Here is a 26498-nt window from a genome sequence, read left to right as displayed (position 1 = left end):
TTCAAGGGTAAAATACAGAGTAAGACTCACAAGGTTAAAATCAACTTATTCCTATGGATTCAAATAGTATAGTTGTTTCTTAAATCATCAACTTTAAGTACTCTAAGAGACACCAACAGCCTTAACAGGTTAAAAAGATTTCTCTTTTAGGACAATGAAAAGAAATTTAACAGTCCTTTCAGTCAATAATCCTCACGGGAAGTATAAGAAAAATATACTTTACTGTTAAAAGGAAAACTTATTGTCCTCCCTTATTTTAGGACACATGCCAAAGGATTTCCAATTCACTCAGATTTGTACTGACCTTTAAAATGTTTCGGCCATCAAATGATTCTCTTTCCTTGAAGATATATTTGCCATCCGCTGTGTAGAGATTGTACCTGCCTTCAGCTGTAAATATTCCAAAGACAGTGTTAGAACAGAAGCTTGGGTTATTGAGCTGTCTGTTTCCTCTTGGATTTCTACAGGGACAACTAGCAAGACCTTCATGTACTACCTAGAAAGTAACACAGTGAAAAAGTGAAAGTCTCTGGGTGTCCGACTCTCTGCAAGTCCATGGTCTATACAGTCTGACGGAATTCTCCAGGCCAAAATAATGGAGTGGGTAGCCTTTCCCTTCTCCAGGGGATCTTCCCAACCCAGGGATCGAACCCAGATCTCCCGCATTGCAAGAAGATTCTTTACCAGCTGAGCCACAAGTGAAGTGAAGTGAAGTGAAAGTCACTCAGTTGTGTCCGACTCTTTGCGACCCCATGGACTGTCCATGGAATTCTCCAGGCCAGAATACTTGAGTGGCTAGCCTTTCCCTTCTCCAGGGGATCTTCCCAACCCAGGGATCGAACCCCAGTCTCCTGCATTGCAGGTGGATTCTTTATTAGTTGAGCCACAAGGGAAACCCCAAAATACTGGAGTGGGTAGCCTATCCCTTCTCCAGGGGATCTTCCCAACCCAGGCATCAAACAGGGTTCTCCTGCATTGCAGGTGGATTCTTTACCAACTGAGCTATGAGGGAAGCCTGGAAAGTAACTTAACATGGAGGGGAAAACATCATATTATTATAGTCAAGAGACTAGTCTCAGCTCTGTCATCAACTCATTCGGTATGTATTTATTCATTCAACATTGTCCACGTACTCACTGTATATAAACTACATAACAAACCATATTCTTAGGCAAATTATATCTCTTCAGTTCCTCATTTACAAAGTTAGAAGTTAAGAGTGGGTGATTTCCAAAGATTCCCTGCAGTCTAAAACCCAAGATTCCTTATAAGCTGTACAGATTTTTAAATACATAAAAGTTCACCCATTAACTAGTAAAAAATGCTGATAATCATGGTTTGGGTTGATTTAAGGACTCCCCTGAAATGAGAAAAACCTCTCCAGTTCCAATCAAAGGTATCCTTACGTTCTACACAGAAATCTGCAAATCTATGACCTTAGCCTCATCAAAGCTGTGCTCTAAATCCTTGTATTAATTTAGCTTGCTTATACCAAAAGCTGTCCTTCAAATACAGCAGGAAAAAAATGGATATCAAAGAAAAGGATAACCATTATGAAAAAGCAAAACAATGTATTCAACAGCCTTTTCAAAAGAAAATACAAGATAGAGAAGTATCCAAGGTATATAAAATTCAAAACATCTTCAAGAATTATTTAACTCTCAGAATATTTTCTGAAATACCAACTTTTTCCTGCCCACCAACAGACATTTAAAAGTATCTGTATTTCTACTTTTGAGTATACTCTTTTATTGTATGTAACTATGGAGATTGCACATCAGAACTGATAAAATATATTCAAACAGCTAATCCCAGGAAGATAATATATTTTAGAAAGTCCATTAGAATTACACCTGGGTAACTATAGGACTACTTCTCTAATGAGAACTATTCTCTTATAAAGAGCCCAAAGTTTTTCACAACATAAAAATAGGTCCCCTGTTAAAAGAAAATGTGAAACTTTATAAAGCAAAATTCATACTAGGTAAATGTCAATTTAAAAAAAGCAGTAATGAAATCTGGAGATTGAAATGTTTACTAACAGGTTCAAAATCTGTAAGTAAATAGCATTAGCCATGAGAGGACTGTAGATCAAAACCACAACAAGATACCACTTCACACTCAAGATGATGGCAATAACAAAAAAGACAGATAATAAGTGCAGGTAAAGATGTAGAGAAATTGAAGCCCTGATGTACTGCATCCCTCCTTGTTCATGGTTCTTCTTTCCACCTTTTCAGTTACCCATGGTCAACTAAGATCAGAAAACATTAAATGGAAAATTCCAGAAATAAACAATTTCTAAGTTTTTAATCATGCACCATTCTGAGCAGTGTGATCCATCCCACCCAGGAAGTATCATCACTTTGTCCAACATACCCCTTTCTCTCAGTTATCATAATGACTGCCAAGGTATTGCACGGCTTGTGTTCAAGTCACCCTTATTTTATTTAATCATGGCCTCAAAATACAAGAATAGTGATGCTAGCAATTTGGAGATGCCCACGAAAAGCCATAAAGTGCTTTCTTTAAGTGAAAAGGTGAAAGTTCGTGACTTAATAAGGAAAGAAAAAAAATCTTAGCTAAAGTTTGCTAAGATCTACAGTAAGAACAAATCTATCAATGAAATTGGGATGAAGGAAAAAGAAATTCATAACTAGTTTTGCTGTCACACCTCAAACTGCAAGAGTTACGGTCACCGTGCATGGTAAGTGCTTGGTGAAAATGAAAAAGGCATTAAATTTGTACAAGAAGAAATTTTGAGAGAGATAGATAACATTCACATAATTTTTATCATAGTATATTGTTTAATTCTTCTACTTTACTATTGGTTGTTAATCTCTTACTGTACTTAATTTATGAATTAAACTTTATCATAGGTATTCATGCATAGGAAAAATATAGCATGTCTGGTATATGGTTTCAGGTATCCACTGGGGACACTGGAATGTATCTCCTGCAGATAAGGCAGGGTGGCTACTGTACTGCTTGTGGGAATGTAAAATGGTGCAGCCACTGTGGAAAACAGTCTGGCAGTTACACAAAAAGTTACAACTTTGCATTAATCATGACTCTGCAATTTCACTCTTCAGTATTTACTTAATAGAAATGAAAACATAAAAATACATACATAAATGTTTACAGCAGCATTTTTCATAATAGCCCAAAAGTGGAAACAATACAAATGTCCATCAACTGCTAAATGGATAAATAAAATGTGCTATGTCCATACAATGGGTTATTATTTGGTAATAAAAAGGAATGACACTGTATCATGGCTGAACCTTATAAACATTATGCTAAGTGAAAGAAGCCAGTCACAGAAGATCCCATATTGCATGATTCTATCAGTATTTATGTGAAATATGCAGAAAAGGCAAATTCATTGTACAGAAAGTAGACTGGTAGTGCCGAGGACTGAACGGCAAGGGGGAAACGGGGAGTCACTGCCAGTAACTAGAGAGTTTCTTTCTGGGGTGATGAAAATGTTTCAAAATGTACTGTGGTAAAGGCTGCATAACTCACTATACTAAAAATTACTGAATTATATGCTTTAAATGGATAAATTATATACTATATGAATTATATCTCAATAAAGCTGTTACATTTAAAATATCTGTCAATAGGAAAGGATAACTAGACTGTCAACACAGAATATTTTCCTATATGATGCTCTGGTGCCAACTGAATATACATCTGGATCCACACAATTTAAAAGAAACAGATTCCTATATAATTCAACTCTTTTATGTTAAGAGGTTAGGTAATAATGGGGCATGAAATAAGTTGTAAGAGCTCTGAACTAAGATTTAAAGACAACAATTTATTTTTAAAAGTCTTAAAATACAATCTAGCATCAAAAAAACGTAACACTAGAACTAAGAATTGGATAGCTACGTCTCTCTCAGTCCTACAATGGCTCTAATCAAACCAAACCACCTTACAGTTGAGATCTCTGGTATGTATCTGAGAGAAATTAAAAGATGTACTTTGGCAAAAAGGGATACAAAAACTGTCCTAAACTATAAATCTTAAATAGTTCATGGGTTCCAATGGAGTCCTAATGAAGTCCTCTTCCAATGAAGACTTTCTAAAACCAAGGTCAGTCCTAACAAAGGTAATAAAACCTACATATGGGGTTTTGGTGGTGGTATATTTTGAACAACAGGCTTTAAAGAAGAAGCTGCACATAACTTGAATTTGTAGCTCCTGTTCAAATAGATGCTGAATGTGCCAGACAGCTTTCACTTGGCAGGTGGGGATGGGAAGATAAATAATCCTTTTTAAAATGCAGATTATTATCCCAAATAAAGGGTTAAAACAAGGCATTTTTATATGAAGGCTTTTAGATTCAGGAGGGGAAAAAAAAACATTAACACAAAGTTTCTCAACCTTGGTGCTACTGACATTCAGGGCTGAAAAATTCTCCATTATGAGGGGCTTGTCCTGTGCATTGGAGAGGGATAAGCAGCACCCCTAACCTCTATGCATTAGATGCCACTAGCAACCCACTCCCACTTCCCTAACTGTGACAACCCAAGTGTCTCCAGAGAATGTCCTCTGGGAGGACAAAACTGCCTCTAGTTGACAATCACTGCTCTAACACTTACTTTTATTAGTTAATCTTCTCTTGTTTCTGAAAAAAAAAAAAAAAAAAGCTGCCATGCATTCCTTAGGACACAGTTACACTAAAACAATTATTCACTGTCCACCTAAAATTTACTTAGGAATCCTGCATTTTTATTTGCTACATCTAGCAACCTTATGTGCAAGAAGAGTATAAGATTTGAGAAGCTATACAGTCCCATGCACGATATGATCCTGCCCTCTTCCACTGTACTCATCAAAACAAGATAATGGATATAAAAAAGATATGTCAGAGATCCTTTGATAGCCCATTCTCTTCAAACCCCAGGGCTATCATTAGACCTTGGTGGTCACAAACTGTACTGTGGTTCTATGGAACACTTACCATTGGGGTCTTTCCTGAACAGAGTATTCATGACTGTAGCATGGAGTTTCACACTATTCCACTCTTTAACTATTAGTCCAGATGCCTGAAAACGTTCCAGCACTCGATCAACCAATTCCTGCAGCCTGCGGAAATTGAAGAAAGCAGCACAGAAACCTTAGTAAACTGAACCCCGATTACAAATTCAACATGTACAGAGCATCTGCTCTGAGCCGATTACTGCACAAGGCCCTCAGAAGAGAGGCTGCAGTCCCCACCATCATGAAACACACAGCTTCATGTGGATAACAGACCTGGAAACAACTGCAGAACATCATGGTGAGTGTTAAGGGAGTGACCAACTGTATTTGGAGGGGCCAGGTTTTCACAGGAGGCTTAAGCATGGTCTTGAAGGAACATGGAAGTTTATCATCTTGGAAATCTGGTGCAAGCAGCCAGGTTCAACAGAGAGCTGCCTGAAAGAAAGTGCTTTAGTGGTCAATCCAGTCACAGAACCAAAAGCTACCATGACTGATGTGTTTCTGCCAGGATCAAATGAGGTCTGCCACAACTCGATTCAAGACATTTGCTCCCTGGGAAAGAGCATGCACTGTCAAGTTCCCGGCAGCCCTGGCCACTACATCAAAGGGGCAGAAGTGCGGTACCAGTGAAGACGACTACAGGAAAATCCACAGGCACCGTGACTGATGCTCCAAAGGGACTCCAGCTGGCTCTAAGCACTGGGGCTCTGTAGTGGATGAGTTCTGTCTTGGTGATGGCTGTTCATTCCAATACCTCCACCAGAAACGATTCTTGCACAAGAATTTTTCCCTTTGTTCAGGTGTCCTGATCAGCAGCCTAAAGGACTCCCTTTAACACTTCTTATAAAGCTGGTCTAGTGGTGATGAACTCCTTCATTTTTTGTTTGTCTGAAAAACTCTTTATCTCCCCTTCAGTTCTGAAGAATTTTGCCAGTTGTGCCACTGAGAAGGGGTCATTATTCCAGCAAGGGTGTGGTGGAGCAGATCTTGGTTGGAGTATTCAGAAAACAGCCATCTTATGTGACCACCCACGTATCTGACGGTGAAGTTCAGCCTGGGGTTTTTACCTATTGTGCCCGAACGTCCACCCTGGGCCTGGTGAAGTGCTCTCTGAACACAGGTGTTGACAGGGAGGTCTGCATCAAATGACAGAACAGCTCACCTGGCGACGAGCACAGAGAGCAGCGTGTTCCTTTTAACTTTTCCCTTGTTTGTTTGTTTTTGAGATTTGTACTGCACTCTAACTTTCCTGGCTCAAAATCTTTCATTCGTCACCAGTGTACTAATGAACAACAGATTTCACTTTTTTTAGCTTTTACATGTTAGGTATACATACTAGGAATGCTCTTTGTATCACACACCACCTCTTTTCCCAGATGCAAGTGGCCCTGAGACATTTGGAGGGTTTGTGAATCTTCCACTGCTTCTTGGGCCACTTGCGTGTGCTCACTCATGTCCAGTTCTTTGCGACCCCATGGACTGTAGGCCACCAGGCTCCTCTGTCCATGGGATTTCTCAGGCAAGAATACTGGAGTGGGGTGCCATTTCCTTCTAGGGGATCTTCCAGACCCAAAGATTGAACCTGAGTCTCTTGCATCTCCTACGTCGGCAGGTGGGTTCTTTACCACTGTGCCACCTGGGATGCCCATGGCCTGTGGTAAAACACTGTGGCCCAGTGAGCGGCTTCTCTTTGAGCAGGCTGGATGGGTCTGTTTTATATGAGATGTGGGTCAAGCTCACCTTGGATGGCCCATTTGTGGGAGTTTTCCTGAGGCCATGGGGCAGAATCTCTGGTTGCAACAGCTGAGTTGCCCAATGCCTATATCCACAAGTTCAGCAGCCTCTGGTACCCCTATCTCTCAGTTATAGAACGTGGGCAAAACAACCATCTTCTGCTTGCACTCATACGCTGAAGCAAGAGGGGGTTATCCTCCTGTAGAGATTATCTCAGAAGCACAAAGGATTCTTTTCCCTTTCATGTTTTTCAGGCTTCAAAGTTCCAAATTAATATTTTTGTAATTCTAACTTCTTTATCTTAATTGTTTCTATTAAATGCTGTCTACTAACCAAAAATATTTAAACATGAGTAAGCCACCTGACACAAAGAGCTGACTCATTAGAAAACACCCTGATGCTGGGAAAGATTGAAGGCAGGAGAAGGGGATGACAGAGGATGAGATGGTTGAATGGCATTACCAACTCAATGGACATGAGTTTGAGCAAGCTCCAGGAGATGGTGAAGGACAGGGGAGCCTGGCATGCTGCAGTCCATGGGGTCGCAAAGAGTCAGATATGACTGAGTGACTGAACAACAACAAGAAGCTATAATTAATAATAATAAAATAAATATCCATACCCTCACCACTGACCTCCAGAAACAGAACACAGGGCTGGGACGAGGGTGAGGTAAGTGAGACACTTGCCTGAGGCACACAATTTAAGGATGTGCCAAAAAATGCAGTAATCACAAGAACTAATTTTTTTTTTATAAAGGGAGATAAATAAGGCTTTAATGCAATATTTTAAAACTCAAAATTAATGCAAAAAAACTCAGGATGAACAAAATATCACATTTCTGAATGAAGGCAGGATCAGTATTACTGAGTTTTCCTTTTGCCTCAGTACAGTTTGGCATAGGACATACCAGAACCCAAGGGTACTTCCTGCTCTGCAGACCCCATAATTCCCTGCCGCCTGCCACAGCATTTGCTGAGGCGGCCTCACATCCTCAAACTCCTCAACATGCACACTTTCCTAGCAGGCCTCCTCCACTGAGCAGCTTCCAACTGCCGCCTCTTTGCCTTCTGTTACCTGGGCCCCACACGCCCACTTCCCCTTCCCTCCATCTACACAGATTTCATTACCCTTCCAAGCCCAATTAAAATCCCACTTTTCCACGAAGTCTTTCTAAGTACCTAACACAACCACCCCTCAGTATCCATGACCAATGAGTTTGCTCTTCTCTGAAATGCTACCCCACTAAGTAGGCTCTACTTAACCTTCTCAAGGACAGTCCCTTAATGTTTCACATTTGTCTGTCTTGTTTCCCCACTGGATTGTCTGCTCCTCAACAGCATTATCTGTCTTGTATCTACGAGAGCACCACTGTACTACACTTTCTGTAACTACTTGCTATGATTGGTTAACTCATGCATTTGACTGATTAAAAACTGAGAACTGAATGTTAAAAAATAAAATAAGTATGGTTTTAAAGGATTATTAAAGATTTTCAGATGAAACCAGGGAAGGAAGGACACATCAAGCAGGAGAAATAGTGTGCAAAGATGCCAAGGCATGCAAGACCACAGCTTACCTTGAAAACTACCAATTACTTAATATAACTGTAACAAGTTAGAGAAAAAAGTGGAGATGAGCTGGATGTAAGCAAGTGGTCAGAGAATGGGAAGCCACGGAAATTTTTTAAAAGGGAATGATGTTGTCAGATGTCCATTCATTAATCTCACACTGTGGAAGACTGGAAAATGCTTCAGAAGGGAAGGGACCAGCGGTACCGAGGTCAGCTAGGTGGTATTAATAATAGAAATAATAACAAACATGATGTGTCAGGCACTATTCTAAGCACTTTGTATCTCTTAAATCATTTAATCTTCATGATAAATTATCTCTATCTTACCAGTGAGGAACCTGAGGCACAGAGAAGTTATAAAATTTGACCAAGGGACGTAACTAATAAGTGATATATCCAAAATGAGAGCCCACGCAGTCTGGCTTCAGAGGACCACACTATAAAGGAGAAAGGGAGGAATATCTAAACTATGGCAGGGACAGGGAGAACAGAGACAAGGTCATATATTAATACTCAAAAGAGCTTGTGAGAGAGAAGCTGGGACCCGCAAGCACCACAGTGTCACAGAAGAGGAGGCAGCCAAGAGCCGCTCCCAAGAGCACACCTTAACTGAATGACCAGGTGTGTCACTGACCAGGTGGGAAGTGGTGGAGAGAGGGTTAACAGTGTGTATACTTCTGCATGTGTGGCACTGGGTATCTTGTGGGACAGGTCCAGGAGACAGATGGAAATAACAAGCCTGAGGCTCAAGAGAAAAATCTGGGCCAAAGACAGACTTGGGAGTCATCAGTGCAAAAACAGTAGTTAAAAGTGTGGGAAAGATGCAACCACAGGGTGAGGAGGAGTCAGAGCAAGAAGACAGCCAAGAACAGAGACCTTATGGGACACTCCTATGTAAGGGGCCGAAAGGAACCCGCAAGGACAATCAATAAGGATGATCAGAAAATTACTAGAGCTAATCAGTGAATTTAGCAAAGTTGCAAGATACAAAACCAATACACAGAAATCACTTGCATTTCTATATACTAACAGTGAACAACCAGAAAGAGAAGTTAAGGAATCAATCCCATTCACCTTTGCAACAAAAAGAATTAAAAATCTAGGAATAAACTTACCTAAGGAGACAAAAAGAACTGTACACAGAAAATTATAAGTGACTGATGAAAGAAATCAAAGATGACATAAACAGATAGAGAGATATTCCATGTTCCTGGGTAGGAAGAATCAATATGGTGAAAATGACTATACTACCAAATGCAATCTACAGATTCAATGTGATTCCTATCAAATTACCAATTGCATTTTTCACAAAACTAGAACAAAAAATTTCACAATTCATATGGAAACACAAAAGACCCCGAATAGCCAAAGCGGTCTTGAGAAAGAAGAATGGAGCTGGAGGAATCAACCTTCCTGACTTCAGATTATACTACAAAGCTACAGTCATCAAGACAGTATGGTACTGGCAAAAAAAAACAGAAATATAGACCAATGGAACAAGATAGAAAGCCCAGAAATAAACCCATGCACCTATGGGTACCTTATTTTTGACAAAGGAGGCAAGAATATACAATGGGGCAAAGACAGCCTCTTCAATAAATGGTGCTGGGAAAACGGGACAGCTACATGTAAAAGAATGAAATTAGAACACTTTCTAACACCATACACAAAGATAAACTCAAAATGGATTAAAGACCTAAATGTAAGACCAGAAACTATAAAACTCTTAGAGGAAAACATAGGCAGAACACTCGATGACATAAATCAAAGCAAGATCCTCTATGGCCCACCTCCTAAAGGAATGGAAATAAAAACAAAAGTAAACAAGCGGGACCTGATTAAACTTAAAAGCTTTTGCACAGCAAAGGAAACTATAAGCAAGGTGAAAAGACAACCCTCAGAATGGGAGAAAATAATAGCAAATGAAACAACTGACAAAGGATTAACTTCCAAAATATACAAGCAGCTCATACAAGAAAAACAATCAAGAAACTCAATGCAAGAAAAAGAATCCAATCAAAAAGTGGGAAAAAGACCTAAACAGACATTTATTCAAAGAAGACATACAGATGGCTAACAACCACATGAAAAGATGCTCAACATTGCTCATTATTAGAGAAAGGTAAATCAAAACTACAATGAAATATCACCTCACACCAGTCTGAATGGCCATCATCAAAAAGTCTATAAACAATAAACGCTGGAGAGGGTGTGGAGAAAAGGGAACGCTCTTGCACTGTTGGTGGGAATGTAAACTGATACAGCCACTATGGAAGGCAGTATGGAGATTCCTTAAAAAACTAGGAATAAAGCCACCACATGACCCAGCAATCCCACTCCTAGGCATGTACCTTGAGGAAACCAAAACTGAAAAAGACACATGTATCCCACTGTTGAGTGCAGCACTATTTCCAATAGCTAGAACATGAAGCAACCTAGATGTCCATCGACGGATGACTGGATAAAGAAGTTGTGGTACATATACACAGTGGAATATTACTCAGCCACAAAAAGGAACCTTTGAGTCAGTTCTAATGAGGTAGATGAACCTAGAGCCTATTATACAGAGTGAAGTGAGTCTGAAAGAGAACAATAAATATCGTATTCTAATGTATATATACGAAATCTAGAAAAATGGTACTGAAGAATATATTTACAGGGCAGCAATGGAGAAACAGACATGCAGAACAGACTGATGGACATGGGGAGAGGGGAGGAGAGGGTGAGATGTATGGAGAGAGTAACACAGAAACTTACATTACCATATGTAAAACAGATAGCCAAAGGGAATTTGCTGTATGGCTCGGGAAACTCAAACAGGGGCTCTGTATCTCCCTAGAAGGGTGGAATGGGGTGGGAGATGGGAATGAGGTTCAAAAGGGAGGGGATATATGTATACCTATGGCTGATTCATGTTGAGGTTTGACAGAAAACAACAAAATTCCATAAAGCAATTATCCGTCAATTAAAAAAATAAATTTAAATTAAAACAATAAGGATGAGGAACAAGAAAAGGAAAACTTCAGAAAGGCTGAAAGGAGAATTACAAAAGGTGGGTGGGGTGAGGGGAGGGAGGAATACTCAGTATAGTACAATGCTATAGAAAAGTAAAGTAAAAAAATAAATAAATAATAAAAAAATAAACAAAAAAAGAAAAGTAAAGTAAGAAAAGGAGCAAAAGATGCCTACTTATTTCTTAAAATCATAACATTATTTGCTAGAGCAGTTTCACTGGCATACTGGCAATAAAAGCCTTACTGCAGAGGACCAAGGGAGAGGCCAGTGAGACAGGGAAGGGATATGGGCACATAAACTCAAGAAACTCACAAGGAAGGGAAAAAACTAATTGCCTTGGTAACTAGATAAAGAGTCAAGGGCAGGTTATTTGCGTTTGTTTTCTTTTTCTTTTTTTTTTTTAAATATGGAACGCTTCACGAATTTGCGTGTCATCCTTGCGCAGGGGCTATGCTAATCTTCTCTGTATCGTTCCAATTTTAGTATATGTGCTGCCGAAGCGAGCACTGCATTTGTTTTCAATGAGAAAGAGTTGAAAATGCTCACTGACAACAAGAAAACTATCCAACAGAGATGGAAGATGAAACCTTAGCAAGAGAGGGGACTGACAGAACAAGATCTCAAATGAGACAAGAAGGGCTGGTGTGTCACAGGTGATAGGAACACAGAGATGAGCGAACAAGTCCCTGCCCTAGAGTGGCTTACATTCTGGTGGAAGGAGACAAACAATAAACAAACACGTACCTGACATCAGGTGGTGCTAAGCACCATTAAGAAAACAAAATGTGACAGAGAGAGGAGAAAGGGTCTGATGGTGAGTGTACTATTTTAGACACGGTGCTCGGGGATGACTTCCCTGATAAAGTGACACTTGAGCACAGACCTAGGGGAACAGCATTTCAGAGAAAGGGAACAGCAGACACAGTCATCTGAGGCAGCATGGCACGACAGAGGAACAGGAAGAAGTCAGTGTGTGGAATGAAGCTGTGAGGAGAGGTGATGAGGCGGGAGGACCAGGTCACGGGGGCTTCCGTAAGGCTCTTGGGCCTCTGTAAGGATTTGTCTTTTAGTCCAGGTGAGGTAATGAGCTTTTGGAGAGTTCTCAGCAAAAGAAGGACATAATCTGACTGACATTTAAAAGGAAGCCTCTCACAGCCCTACGGAGGAGACAGTGGTGGGCAAGGAAGGAAGCAGGAAGGCAGTCCAGAGGCTGTCACAAGCCAGGTGGCGGGCATGGCACCAATGCAGGTGGTGAGGAGCATGGTGGCTTTTCTAATACACTGCAGTCAGGAGTTGAAGATAATGATTCTAAAAGAATTTTTGTCCTGAACAACTGAAAGAGTGTATATCAAAGAATAAACCATACTCCCGGATCATGAGAAATTCTGTGGAGAGAGAAGGGCAGCGATGAAGCAGAGACAGGCAGAAGCAGGCTATGAAGGCTCCTGTGTGTCAGGCAGGGATGCTGCAGTCTTGGCAGGCCTAAGACAGCCAGGTGAGAAGCAAGATACACGAGGGGAAAACCAAAGGCATGGAAGCCAGTTAAAACAGATGCTGTGCTTCCTTGCACAGTTGTCTTAATCTTTTTCTGATTACAAAAATAATACGCTAGTTATAAAAAACAATGGAAAGTGCAAAAAAGGAGAAAAAGAAAAAAAAAACCTTACCATCCACAGATAAAACACTTATTTGGGGGTTAGATAATTTTTAAGTCTTTTGCTACAGACAGACACCAATTTTAAAAAGACAAAACAGTTTTCTGTAACCTGCTTATTTAATATACCCTGAATATTTCCCCATGATATAAAATATTTTTCTCAAGTATTTAAACCAGTATTTTAACCAAAAGGGTTAACCAATAATACATTGATAAGGATGGAGAAAGAGGACTGATTCAAGAAAATGACTTTGTTCCTACATTCCTAAAGGGAAAATAAAATATATTCACAACGCACATAATCTGATTTTGCAGTTACTTGATTTACTTAACTGTGCATGTGGCTCTCCAAGCCAGGACCTACATTATCATGTCTAAAGTTTCTGATTAACTAACAACACCTCATAAACTTTAAAATATTTTAAAATATTGCAACAAGTCTAAACATAATCAAGCACTGCAAAATTCCCCTCAATTTCAAATCACAACAGAATGATGCCTCCCTGTTCCTTCTTGTCTATTAAAGAAGTGGACAGGGAGCTCAGATAGAGAGAAACAGCGAGCATGTTAATACTAGAGGAAGGAAATTAAATTGATCAAATGAAAGAGTCCAGTTTCCAGCTTTGTCTTTTTGGAAAATTAAGACTCCTGCCAAACTTACACACTCAGAACTTTGAAGAGACTAAAGTCCTTTAAAATGTTCTACTGTAACCTGCTCATTTTAGACAAGAGGAAATGAAGCAGACAGGTTGAGGTGCTCAGTCATGACAGAGAGAAAGGGACTCCAAGGCTCCTGGCAGCCAGTGCTGCTCTGCTATCAATTAACTGTGCACTCCATGAAGCCGGCTCTTTATCTTATTCACTCCCTTATCCTGGCACCCAAGGATTAACTGGCACCCAAGTTAATGCCTAACTGACAAATCACCAGTGCTCCATGAATAGCTGTTGCAGGTATGTATGCATGAAGTCAGATGACAAATCTTTGGAGATCTATTAAAAGAACTTGAGGGTGCTTAGAAACACACACTAAATTTCAGGCTGCTGTCACAGATACTACATTTGACAGTATGTCAGTATATTTCTAACAGTAATATAGTCTTTCAATTCCTACTTCATTGATCCTTTCCTGGTTGATTATGAAAGAGTCACAAAGCTTCTCTATTCCTTTGCATCCTCATAAGCGAAATAAAAACAACATAGAATTGCTGTGAGAAAAATAACAAATTATTTTTAAGCAGCCTATCATTTTGACAGAACTCTGTGTTTGAAAACAGAAGCCAGTTATTAATGTCTTGAATCTGAGCTTACTTTAAAGGCTTATCAGCATTCAAGCATTCCAGAGGCTTGGAAATGTACAGCAGAATGATCACTGACTCCCTAGAAAGTACAAATTCCAGACTTTTGTTTGCCACCACCCCCCCAATTTAACTCAGTTCTATCCAATTAACATTTCCTGAGTGCTCACTGTATACAGGCATTATGCCAGTCACTGAAAGAATTAAAAACTAAGCACACACAGTTCTTGTCATCAAGGAGCTCACAATCTATTAAAATAAAGAGGACGTTGGTAATGACACAAACAATGCAAGGTGCTTTGGTAATTTAAAGGTGGAAGACAGTACTGTTAGGTTGAGACCAGAAGAGGCTACCAGGAGGATGGGGTGAGAAGAAGAAGTTAACCAGACTCACTTCACCTTTGAAAATCAGCTGAATAAGTAAATCACTTAAATAAACAAACATTTACTGAACATCGACTATAAGCCATGAATTATAAAAGCCAGTGGATACATAATGCTGAAATAAGACACTCCCTGCCCCCAAGAATCTTAAAGTCTACTTGAGCAAAAAGAAGGAAGGATAGCAAGAAGGACAGAAAGAGATGAGGAGCAACAGAAATTTTAGTCATAAGAAACGACATTGAGAAAGATACAAAGGATCATCAATAAGCAGTGAAGCTGGCTAGGGCCTGGGGCAAGTGCAAGACGGTGGAAGATCAAGTTGAAATATTAAGTTGGTTTCATCCTGCAAGATCTTAACTACTAGACTGAAGTCGTCCGAAGTCTTAACTACTTAGACTGAAGAATATGAACTAACTCAAAGAACGATGTGAAAGGGTGGGAGATTTTTAAGTCATAGTAAGTCCTACTGTATATAGGTTAAAGCTTGGGAAGGCTGATGTAGTAGTAGGACCTATGCACAGTGGCATAAAGTAATGTCTAAGTAATGTTTCTTGAAAAGAAGTATAGAATAATATGAACAATGTGGTCCAGTTTGTATAAAACAATATGCACAGACAGTGACTCTCAGCAGTATCTGCTCTGCTTACAATCTATCGCAGAAGAATACAGGGAAAGTCAGGGCAGGGGGAAAGGGAGCCATTTAATTTTCATTTTACCAATCTGGGAGGCTTTAGTTTTTTGAGAGAAAATAATATGAAAGGAAGATGGCAAACTGGAAGACAGTACAGGGATGCTGGGCTGCACAGTTGTAGAATTTAACTACACTTTTCTCATCTTTTCACCAAACTTTTCAAAAGAGTGGTCTGTCTCCAATTATTTTTAAACTCCCTTTTCTGCCCCATGAGCATAGGCTTTACAGTCAAACACATTTGGGTCAAACCATAATTCTGTCACTTACATGCACATACCGATTACTACTGACCTCGGTATGATGAAGTGTACCAGGTATATCTGAGCAAGTGTAACACTTGCCTGCTTTACCAACATTTTATTAAAAAAAAAAAAAAAAAAAAAAAAAACTTACTGATAAGCTAAAAGAAAAAAAATTACTATCAAAAAAATAGCCACTGATAAGATGTTTATATATTCAGACTAACTAGTTTATTTCTCTCTTGCTCGCTCTTTCCACTTTTGAGGGGGGAAAGGTAAATGTATATTCACAAAGTGTATGACAAACCCTCTGCCCTCCAAGAATTTTAAAGTCTACTTGAGGAAAAAGAAGGATAGAAATAAGGAAAGACAGCACTTAGACACAAGAAGTTTTTATTTCACTTTTGTTTTTTAAGATGCTTTTTTAAATGAGCAAATAATTCCAGGTTGACAGCCATTTTCTCTAGAAAACAGCCCGCTGTCTTCTGGCTTCCATTGTTAATACTGAGAAGTCCGCAGTCCTGATAATAGTCAATCCTCTATAGATGGCATCTTTTAAACTCTTCTGTCTTCAGTGTTCTTCACTTCCATTGTGATTTATCTTGATATGGATTTCTTTTTATTTATTGTGTGCATTTATTCTTTTTTTCTCTTATCTTTGCTACTGCCTCAATCCATGCACCTCCAGAATCTCAGTAACACTCTTCACCCTAGCGTATTCTAGTTACTGATATCTGCCTCATCCATAACAAAGAATCCCTAGGGTCTACTGCGCCTCACATTCTGGGCACTTGAAAAATGCCTGAGGGAAAAGGGGACTGGAAACGCCCTGCAAGATGGAATAACTGATGGGGTCAGGTCTTTGCGGAGATAAGAAAGAATGGGGTCCCAGAGTAAATAAAGGGTTAGCCTCATGAGAGAGAATGCACGCCGTTCTTCAGAATGAGTGTGAAACTGAATCTGGTGGGTATGATGAAAACAGGAAGACTGTGAGGGAAAAAGGAAGTTGACTTGGCTTCACATGCTCAGTTTAATGTGAGGAAGATATTCCTCTAGAGGGGCAAGGGTGAAGGCCTGTGAGAGTAAGAGACAGAACAGAATAGCCACTGTGTTCAATGCTTAAGTCTTAGCAATACTTGACTACTAAGCAATGAGTAAAATGGTTGAATGCCCTACATAGTCAAGGCTTTACAAAATGTAAGGATCTAACAATAAGCGTATGACCAACCTAGATAGCATATTCAAAAGCAGAGACATTACTTTGCCAACAAAGGCTCGTCTAGTCAAGGCTATGGTTTTTCCTGTGGTCATGTATGGATGTGAGAGTTGGACTGTGAAGAAAGCTGAGTGCCGAAGAATTGATGCTTTTGAACTGTGGTGTTGGAGAAGACTCTTGCGAATCCTTTGGACTGCAAGGAGATCCAACCAGTCCATTCTGAAGGAGATCAGCCCTGGGATTTCTTTGGAAGGAATGATGCTAAAGCTGAAACTCCAGTACTTTAGCCACCTCATGCGAAGAGTTAACTCATTGGAAAAGACTGATGCTGGGAGGGACTTGGGGCAGGAGGAGAAGGGGACGACAGAGGATGAGATGGCTGGATGGCATCACCAACTTGATAGACATGGGTTTGGGTGGACTCCGGGAGTTGATGATGGACAGGGAGGCCTGGCGTGCTGCAATTCATGGGGTCGCAAAGAGTTGGACACGACTGAGCGACTGAACTGAACTGAACTGATACTGTCCCAGCTCTGTTTTCAGAGGAAAAATCTGATCTAAGTGGTTCCATTCTTTTGAAGGTCAGGTACTTCACAGTCAAGCATTTTAAGGGAATCTTTGATTTAAAAATATATGAAACCATACAGAGAAAGCTGAGTGTTTTTTTAATTACAACAAGGCCTCTCCTCCATGACTGCATCGAACAGTGTCTCTTCACATAAAAAAACACAAATGATTGGACGTACCTTAAAAACAGAGCTATGTCTTACTCATTTCTCCATCAATTTACAGTCTTGCAAAATACCTTGCACAGAGGAGGCCTTCAAACAGTTTTAATGTCGAGTTAAATAAGAGGTATATAAAGTCCCTTAGACACTGCAATTTGGGGAGGGGAAATCTACAAATCTTTTTGAAATAACACAAATGTGTCTCTTCTTGTGGAAGTGGAATGGGCAAGGAAAAAGAGAAAACAGAGCAGTAAGAGAGATGAAAGTGAAGTCGCTCCGTCGTGTCTGACTCTCTGTGACCCCATGGACTGTAGCCTACCAGGCTCCTCCGTCCACAGGATTTTCCAAGCAAGAATACTGGAGTGGGTTGCCATTGCCTTCTCCAAGAGAGATGAGAGTTATTAAAAAAATGTTCTTGCTTGATCCTATTAGTGGATTTAGTCAACATTTCACATGACTTTTCAACTTACAAGCCCTCATAATAGCAAGTGTGCAAAATCTGTAAGGGTTGTGAAACAATGCTGCTCAGATGGGGACTTGAACCCACGGTTTTGAAACACATCACACACATGGCCTCAGGGCTTTAACGCAGCTCACCTTCTTGATGTCTCATCACAGAAAGAATTCAGTGGGACACAAAGTGATAGGCAAGAAGTGAATTCATGTAGAAAGAAACATACTGAACAGAGCATGGGCCATCTCAAAAAGCAAGAGGGGCCCCAGAGTATGGGGCTGTCAGTTTTTACAGGGCTGGGTAATTTCATTAGCTAATGAATGGTAGGATTATTCCAATTATTTTGGGAAGGCGCAGGTATTTCCAGGAATTGGGTCACCATCCACATGTTGACCTATTATGGCTGGCCTTCAAACTGGTGGCTCAGAAGGTAAAGAATCCGCCTGCAATGGAGGAGACCCAGGTTGGATCCCTGGGTTGGGAAGATACCCGAAGAAGGGAATGGCTACCCACTACACTATTCTTGCCTAGAGAATTCCATGGACAGAGGAGCCTGGCTGGCTATAGTCCATGGGGTCGCAAAGAGTCAGACACAACTGAATAACCAACACACACTCTGGAACTGTCATGGAGCTGGTGGGTGTGTCACTTAGCTAGTGCTAATGTATTACAATGAGGTTACAGTAAGGCTCAAGGTCCACCGGAAGTCAAATCTTCTGCCATCTTCTACCTAGTTGGTTATAACCAGCTTTTGTCATGCCCTATGGCTACGTCCTTTTATAGGGTTCATGAGGTTCTCACGGCAAGTATCCTGGGGTGGTTTGCCATTCCCTCCTCCAGTGGATCACATTTTGTCAGAACTCTCTGCTATGATCCGTCCATCTCGGGTGGCCCTACACGACATGGCTCATAGCTTCATCGAGTTACACAGCCCCTTCACTAGAACAAGGCAGTGATGTAAGCTGGATGAGTTACAAGCTGGAATCAAGATAGTCAGGAGAAATATCAACAACCTCAGATATGTGGATGATACCACTCTAATGGCAGAGTAAAGAGGAACTAAAGAGGCTCTTGATGAGGGTGAAGGAGGAGAGTGAAAGAGTTGGCTTAAACTAAATATAAAAAAAAAAAAAAAAAAAAGATCATGTTATCTAGCCCCATTACTTCATGGCAATTAGAGAAGGAAAAGGTGGAAGTAGTGACAGATTTCCTCTTCTTGGGCTCTAAAATCACTGCAGATGGTGACTGAAGCCTTGAAATCTAAAGACGTTTATGGCTTGGCAGGAAAGTTATGACAAAGCTAGACAGTGTGTTGAAAAGCAGAGACATTATTCTGCGGGCAAAGATCTGCATAGTCATGGCTGTGTATTCCCAATGGTCACGTACAGTTGTGAGAGTTGGACCATAAAAAAGGCAGAACACAGAAGAACTGATGCTTTCTAACTATGGTGCTCAAGAAGACTCCTGAGAGTCTCCTGGACAGCAAAAAGATCAAACCAGTCAATCTTAAGGGAAATCAAGTCTGAATACTCATTGGAAGGACTGATGCTGAAGCTGAAACTCCAGTATTTGGTCATCTGGTGCAAACAGCTGACTCATTGGAAAAGTCCCTGATGATGGAAAAGATTGAGGGCAGAAGGAGAAGAGGGTATCAGAGGATGAGATGATTGAATGGCATCACCAATGCAATGGACATGAGCTTGGGCAAACCCTCGGAGATGGTGAGGGACGAGGGGCCTGGGATGCTGCAGTCCATGGGGTTGCAAAGAGTTGGACATGACTGGGCAACAAAGCCTATGTCATTCTTTTAAAGGCTGTGCCCTACCCCCTTCCCTCCCACTTTGGTTGGATTTGTGGGAACATAAAGGGTACATTCACCTCCTAAGACCTTTCCTTTCCATTAATGTAAGGACAAATTATGTCTGAGCACTATCTTCAAAAGACATCTAGCTTCTATAGCTCTTATTTTCCTTCACATTTCAAAAAGCAATTCTTTTCTATACTTGAAAGTTGACATCACTTTGCCAACAAAGGTCTGTATAGTCAAAGCTATGGTTTTTCCAGTAGTCATGAAGGGATGTGAGAGTTGGACTATAAAGAAGGCTGAGTGCCAAAGAACTGATGCTTTTGAACTGTGGTGTTGGAGAAGACTCCTGAGAGTCCCACGGACAGCAAGGAGAGCATGGCAGTCAACTCTGAATATTCACTGGAAGGACTGATGCTGAAGCTGAAGCTCCAATACTTTGGCTACCTGATGCCAAGAGCTGACTCACTGGAAAAGACCCTGATCCTAGGAAAGATTGAGGGCAGGAAGAGAAGAGGATGACAAAGAATGAGATGGTTGGATGGCATCCCTGACTCAATGTACATGAGTTTGAACAAACTCCGGGAAAGACTGAAGGACAGGGAAGCCTGGTGTGCTGCAGTCCATGGGGTCACAAAGAGTCAAACATGACTTAGCAACTGAACAACAACATAATACTTGAAAGACCTTCTATAGAACTAAGGATCTAACCATTAAACATAATCAACGGAAACACTCAAAGTAATGATTTCATTACCCTTACTTAATGACCACCCTCTCTTCCTGGGAGCCACCTCCAATAGGGTAAACCAAAACTGTGCAGTCTATGACGTATGTATGGTAAAACAGACCTGAAGCCCTACATTAGGAAAAATTCACTATTTTATTTAATGAAACATTGTAATCCATGTAAATTTTCCATATAGTTTCATGTTAACTGCCTAACTATACGCTATCACAGACTTTAGTCTCACAACAGTAAGGTAGTGACAAAAATTAAGACTCGAAACAGAGAATAAGGAAATGACAGAGGTTGGGCTGAGTCGCTGTGATGTTCTATAAAATTACGAGGTTTATCAAGGAAATAAAAAACATGACTTTAAAACATTTTTAAAAGTGAGTCAGCCCCAAAGAACTGAAAATAGCTCTATTCACAATAGCCAAAAGGTGGAAACAGACCCAAATGCCCACCAACTGATGAATAAACAAAATGTGGTATCCTTTCATACAATGGAATATTATTTAGCCATAAAAAGGAATAAGTACTGATACATGCAATAATATGGATGAATATTGAAAACATACACTGAAAGAAGCCAGACACAAAAGGCCACATATGGTATGGTTCATTTATAGGAAATATACAGAATAGGCAAGTCCACGGAGTCACTAGACTAGTGGCTGCCAGAGGCTGGGGCTGGGAAGAGGGAAATATGGGAAAGGGAGAAACTGAGAGTGACTGCTTACTGGGTCTAGGATTTCCTTTTGGGGTGATAAAGATGTTCTAGAACTAGACAGTGGTGATGGTTGCACAATGCTATTAATGTACTTGATGCCACTCAATTATAGCCTTTAAAACAGTTAAAATGATGAATTTTATTATATGAACTTTACCACTTTCCAAAGAAACGTAGGTCACAATTTTCTATTTTAGGAATAAGAATTGCAACACAGTTTATTCTACTCAGCCGAGCACAATACATACACTAAAAACCGCAGGAATTCAGAGCAAGGTTTTGCTATCTATGTGTTCCTTAGCCAAGTTATTTAAGCTCTCTGAACCTCCTTCATCTATAAAATGGATATAATAAAAGTATTTATTTTATATAAATGTTATGAAGATAAAATAGAGATAAAACAATCTAAGCACAAAGTCAGGCCCATTAAAATTAAATTGATCAATTTTACTGAATCTCAGCCCTTGAGTAGGTGTCTTCAGTACTCTGTGTGAAGAAATTAACAGGATGTATGAATCACTTGGACTGTATGAGACTATATGGCTGTCTGTAGGAGGCATTTGCAAGCTTCTTAGATTTATAGCTCAACTAGCCTCTTTGTCCATAGAACACCATTTTTGCTTCAAAGAACAACTGACAGACAAATTATGGTTATTCAGACTTGGCTTTTTGGCAGACATTTTCTCAAAAAAGAATTTCATGGAAAACAATCACCAGTATTTTTTTTTCCCAATAACAAAATTCAAGCTTTCAAGTGAAAACAAGAATTTTGGAAAACATGTATCTGCTACCATGAGCTTGACAGCTTCCCATACTTAAGAGATTTTGATGAAATTAGTAGTGATATTAATGTACTTTTTTCTCCAGTTTTCCTGAGATATAATTGATATTCATCACACACAAAAAACTGATTCTGTACCCTTTTTTTCTTCCATTAACTCAAAATTCACTTTCATTGGAACTGAAAGAGGAGACAACTGAGATTATTAATTCAAATTGAGATAAGCGAAACTTTACAAGAGACCCTCCAGGAAAGCAATTTGGAGGCCTGCCTAGAGACACAGATTTTCTCTAGAGGATTTTTTATTCTGTGTGAGCTCTGTTTTATCCTGTCCCAGTGAAAAGGCTACACAAAAACAAACTTCCGATTCAAGATGGGCTCCTCTGCTCACCAAAGGCCTTACATAGGCTAAAAAATAGCACTAACACTGAAAATGGCCTCAGAAATAGCATGGGTTGCAGACTGAGAATCTCTAACAGGGATTAAGGTGTGGTAGTAACAAAAATTAAAAGCAGCAACCATTTTTAATGTATGATGTTAGCAAGTGCCAAGCACTGATCTAGGAATTTTATATTAATTCAATCTTAATATTCCTATGTAATTTGTGTTACAGTTCTGTTTTGCCCTTTTATTCATTAGATCTGCATTATGTCACTTTTGAAACTACCATCCTAGTATGCCATTCTTCTGCCTCCTATTATCCTAGAAAACATCAAGGAAGCACTGAGTTCCATAAAAACTAGATTGCTACTATCAATATCCACCAACCAAGTAATTAAATAATTACCAAACTAAAAGTCTGATAACTTCTTCCAACAACAAATTCCTCTTGCAAAATATTAACTTACTATTTCAGAATAAGAAATACAATACACTCCTTACAATAATAAGATCTCAAAGAAAAGGAATCAAAACTACCTGAACTTTCAGGAATGCTTTGAGGCACCTCTTGATTAAAACAAAGGAATATTTCAGAAACATACCTGTTGGAGCCATCTTTCATATGGACTTTGGCATAAAGAACATCCACCATGCCAGGATCATCATTCATGTATTCTATCCCTGACATCTCTACTTCCAGGGGTTTGCCTCCTGAAATGTCACTGCAAAGGAAAAAACATTAGATTTTCAAAATTTTTTAAGCTAAGAGGGCTATTATATTTTGAAATATGATAAATATAGTCAAATATTACAAAAATGAAGTTGTTGAGGTTTTTTTATTTAACTAATATGATTTAACTGTCCTTCTAATTTCAAACTGATACATGTTTAATGAACACAAACTAGAACCACAAGTATTCCTAAAGTCACACCACATCTATCCCAACAGCAGTTTATTATTAATAGCATATCAAAGAATGTCTAATCAAAGGCCAAGTAATGACAGTTCTGACTGACAAAGACATTTACTACACTGCCCACCTCTCCAGCTGTTAGGGAAATTAAAATGGAGGTGGTCTTGTTCAGGCTTTAGATGTAGGGGAGAGGATTCCAACCAACTTCTGACCTTGTCTGGGCCCTGCCTGGACTACGTGCCTGCTTGTGAACACACCAATCGTTACCAGTAAGTCAAGTGGCACTTTAGATTAAGAAAGGGAGTGGATCTTGGAATTTTTCAAGCCCCTGGAGGCCTGGCTAACCCCATTGGAGTCTAAGGAAATTTGGTGACTCACAAGATGAAACAATCAGCATCGTAAAAGAAAACCACAGCTGCATTTCTGCACACAAACTGATGATGATACCAGTTTGTGGCCTGGGATTATAAACGGGAGCCCCCCAAAACTGCAATTCAAAATCTCGCCCACGGAGTAGATGAATGGCCCAGGGCCCTTTTCCAATTGAAACTCCAGATTGCTGTTAATGAGGTATTTCCAAGAAGGGTTCAAGTCTGGGTGTAGGTGTCAGCTCAATTTGGTGATGTATACTCTGCATCTTCTATTGTTTCTATTTCTTTTTTCCCCCAATGACTGTATATTGAAATTAAGTTAAATAATCTTCTATTAGAAGTTAAAATTGTTTATTTGTGTGTAATGAGTGGTTTGTTAATGAATCCTTCAAACCTAAAACAAGGCAAAACATTCGGCAAAATACCAGTTTTTACCTCATTATTTCTAATAATTCAAATTGCAAACAGTACTTTATTCATGTAACAACAGTGAAGGTACAAATTGGTAACACATCTTTAAGAGCAAGTTGGCAATATTTATAAAAAGTCTTCAAGAATAGAAACCCTTTGCCCAAGCAATTCAATTCCTTGCCCAAATAATCATAAATTCAGGCACATATCCAACCACAGCCAATGAAGTTCTTTCAGAAGAATTCCAACAGATAAATGCAGAAGTAAAAATAGAATCAGAATATCACCATTTTGCAAGCCCTGATGAAATATTTAATCAGTTTCATTATTTGTACAAAGGATGGAAAGTGGAAGTGTTAGTCACTCCATCATGTCCGACTCTTTGCGACCCCATGGACTGTAGCCCTCCAGACCCCTCTGTCCATGGGATTTTCCAGTCAGGAATACTGGAATGGGTTGCCATTTCCTTCTCCAGGGTATCTTCCCAAGTCAGGAATCGAACTCAAATCTCCTGCATTGCAAGCAGATTCTTTATCACCTAAGCTACCAGAAAAGCCAACAAGGATGGAGATAAGAAAAATTAAACGTATACATTATATACATATACACACACACATACACATATATATGCTTGTACATAGGTAAAATCTCTGAACTGATACAATACAAAGAAACTGCTAAAATCTGTTGCCTTTAGAGATCAGAGTGCTTGGTGGGATAGCAGTGGGAAGGAAACTCTTCAGCACATATCCTTTGTACTTAAAAATTTTTTGAACCATATAAATGTATTATTCTTTAAAAAGTTAAAATAAAAAAATACATGCAAAAGAAGCCAAATACAAGATGTATATATACTGCACATACATGAAAAATAAGCCAAACATAAAAGTATATGTGCTTAATGATCCTATTTATATGATATTAAAGAACAAGCACATTTAATCTATGATAACAGAAATCAGAACAGCAGTTACTTCTGGAAGAAGTGAATTTACTGGTAAAGAGCATGAAGGAACATCCTAGGGTGATGGCAATATTCTACATGGAGATTTGGGTGAGGTTACACGGGTGTACACATTTATTAAAATTCATCAACTACACTTAAGATCCATAAATTTTACTGTAAGTAAAACACCGTAAAGCAAAAATACATATATGAATACAAAAAAGTATGGGCACATATGCTCCAAAGTGCTGATGGTAATTATCTTTAGGTAATACTACTACAAGGGACATCTTGATTATCCACAATTTTGGGCTTTTATAAAGCTAGTATGTATTGCTCTTCTGTTAAATAAAACCCACCATCTTGCTTTCTTCACAGACCCCTTAAACAGATTTATACTTCAACAAGTAAATAGCTGTGCCAACCCAAAACCCAGCTAAAACTCAGCTCACCACACAGCCTTCTCTAGGTCCCATGAGGCCAAGGACTCTATTCATATTTTCTACTCCCATATCCCCAGCACCTGGAACAGTGCCTTATATACAGTGAGTACTTCGTAAATCTCTGATGATGTTCCACTATAAATGAAGAAGATGTTCTGGACAATTTTGTGATTATGGACATATGCCTATATTATCATTGAATAAAATGTGGTACTGGCTCAGAGACAACAGGATGTTAGGATTAATCAAAAGATAATTCCAAATAAAGAAAAACGAAAAAGTCTTACTGATATTTAATTAAGGCTCAGGGAGATTCTTTAGGAATCCTAATGATAGACTCCCTTAAAACATTCAGTTTAGTTCGGTTCAGTCGCTCAGTCGTGTCCGACTCTTTGCAACCCCATGAATCACAGCACGCCAGGCCTCCCTGTCCATCACCAACTCCCGGAGTCCACCCAGACTCACGTCCATCGAGTCAGTGATGCCATCCAGCCATCTCATCCTCTGTCGTCCCCTTCTCCTCCTGCCCCCAATCCCTCCCAGCATCAGAGTCTTTTCCAATGAGTCAACTCTTCGCATGAGGTGGCCAAAGTACTGGAGTTTCAGCTTTAGCATCATTCCTTCCAAAGAAATCCCAGGGCTGATCTCCTTCAAAATGGACTGACTGCATCTCCTTGCAGTCCAAGGGACTCTCAAGAGTCTTCTCCAACAACACAGTTCAAAAGCATCCATTCTTCGGCGCTCAGCCTTCTTCACAGTCCAACTCTCACATCCATACATGACCACAGGAAAAACCATAGCCTTGACTAGACGGACCTTTGTTGGCAAAGTAATGTCTCTGCTTTTGAATATGCTATCTAGGTTGGACATAACCTTCCTTCCAAGGAGTAAGCGTCTTTTAATTTCATGGCTGCAGTCACCATCTGCAGTGATTCTGGAGCCCCAAAAAATAAAGTCTGACACTGTTTCCACGGTTTCCCCATCTATTTCCCATGAAGTGATGGGACCAGAT

General features: G+C 39.7%; 1 protein-coding gene and 1 non-coding gene across 6 annotated transcripts in view; both read right to left on the bottom strand.

Annotated features, from left to right (window-relative positions):
• The window catches only part of ASCC1 (activating signal cointegrator 1 complex subunit 1), a 114820-nt gene that overhangs the window by 29817 nt on the left and 58505 nt on the right, over nucleotides 1–26498 (bottom strand). For all 5 annotated transcript variants that reach the window (XM_005911963.3, XM_070364910.1, XM_070364911.1 and 2 more), the window contains exons 7-9: nucleotides 23004–23123; nucleotides 4973–5097; nucleotides 305–390 (exon numbers count right to left, since the gene is read on the bottom strand). In XM_005911963.3, the coding sequence (XP_005912025.2) occupies nucleotides 305–390; nucleotides 4973–5097; nucleotides 23004–23123 (331 nt within the window). The remainder of the gene's footprint in view (nucleotides 1–304; nucleotides 391–4972; nucleotides 5098–23003; nucleotides 23124–26498) is intronic.
• LOC138986136 (U6 spliceosomal RNA) lies at nucleotides 11715–11821 on the bottom strand. The gene has a single exon (XR_011463037.1). It is a non-coding gene; the product is annotated as a U6 spliceosomal RNA (small nuclear RNA).

The sequence above is a fragment of the Bos mutus genome, chromosome 28, assembly GCF_027580195.1.
Source record: "Bos mutus isolate GX-2022 chromosome 28, NWIPB_WYAK_1.1, whole genome shotgun sequence".
NCBI classification, from domain to species: domain Eukaryota; kingdom Metazoa; phylum Chordata; class Mammalia; order Artiodactyla; family Bovidae; genus Bos; species Bos mutus.
Note: the sequence above shows the minus strand (reverse complement) of the source record. Positions and strands in the feature narration are given on the sequence as shown.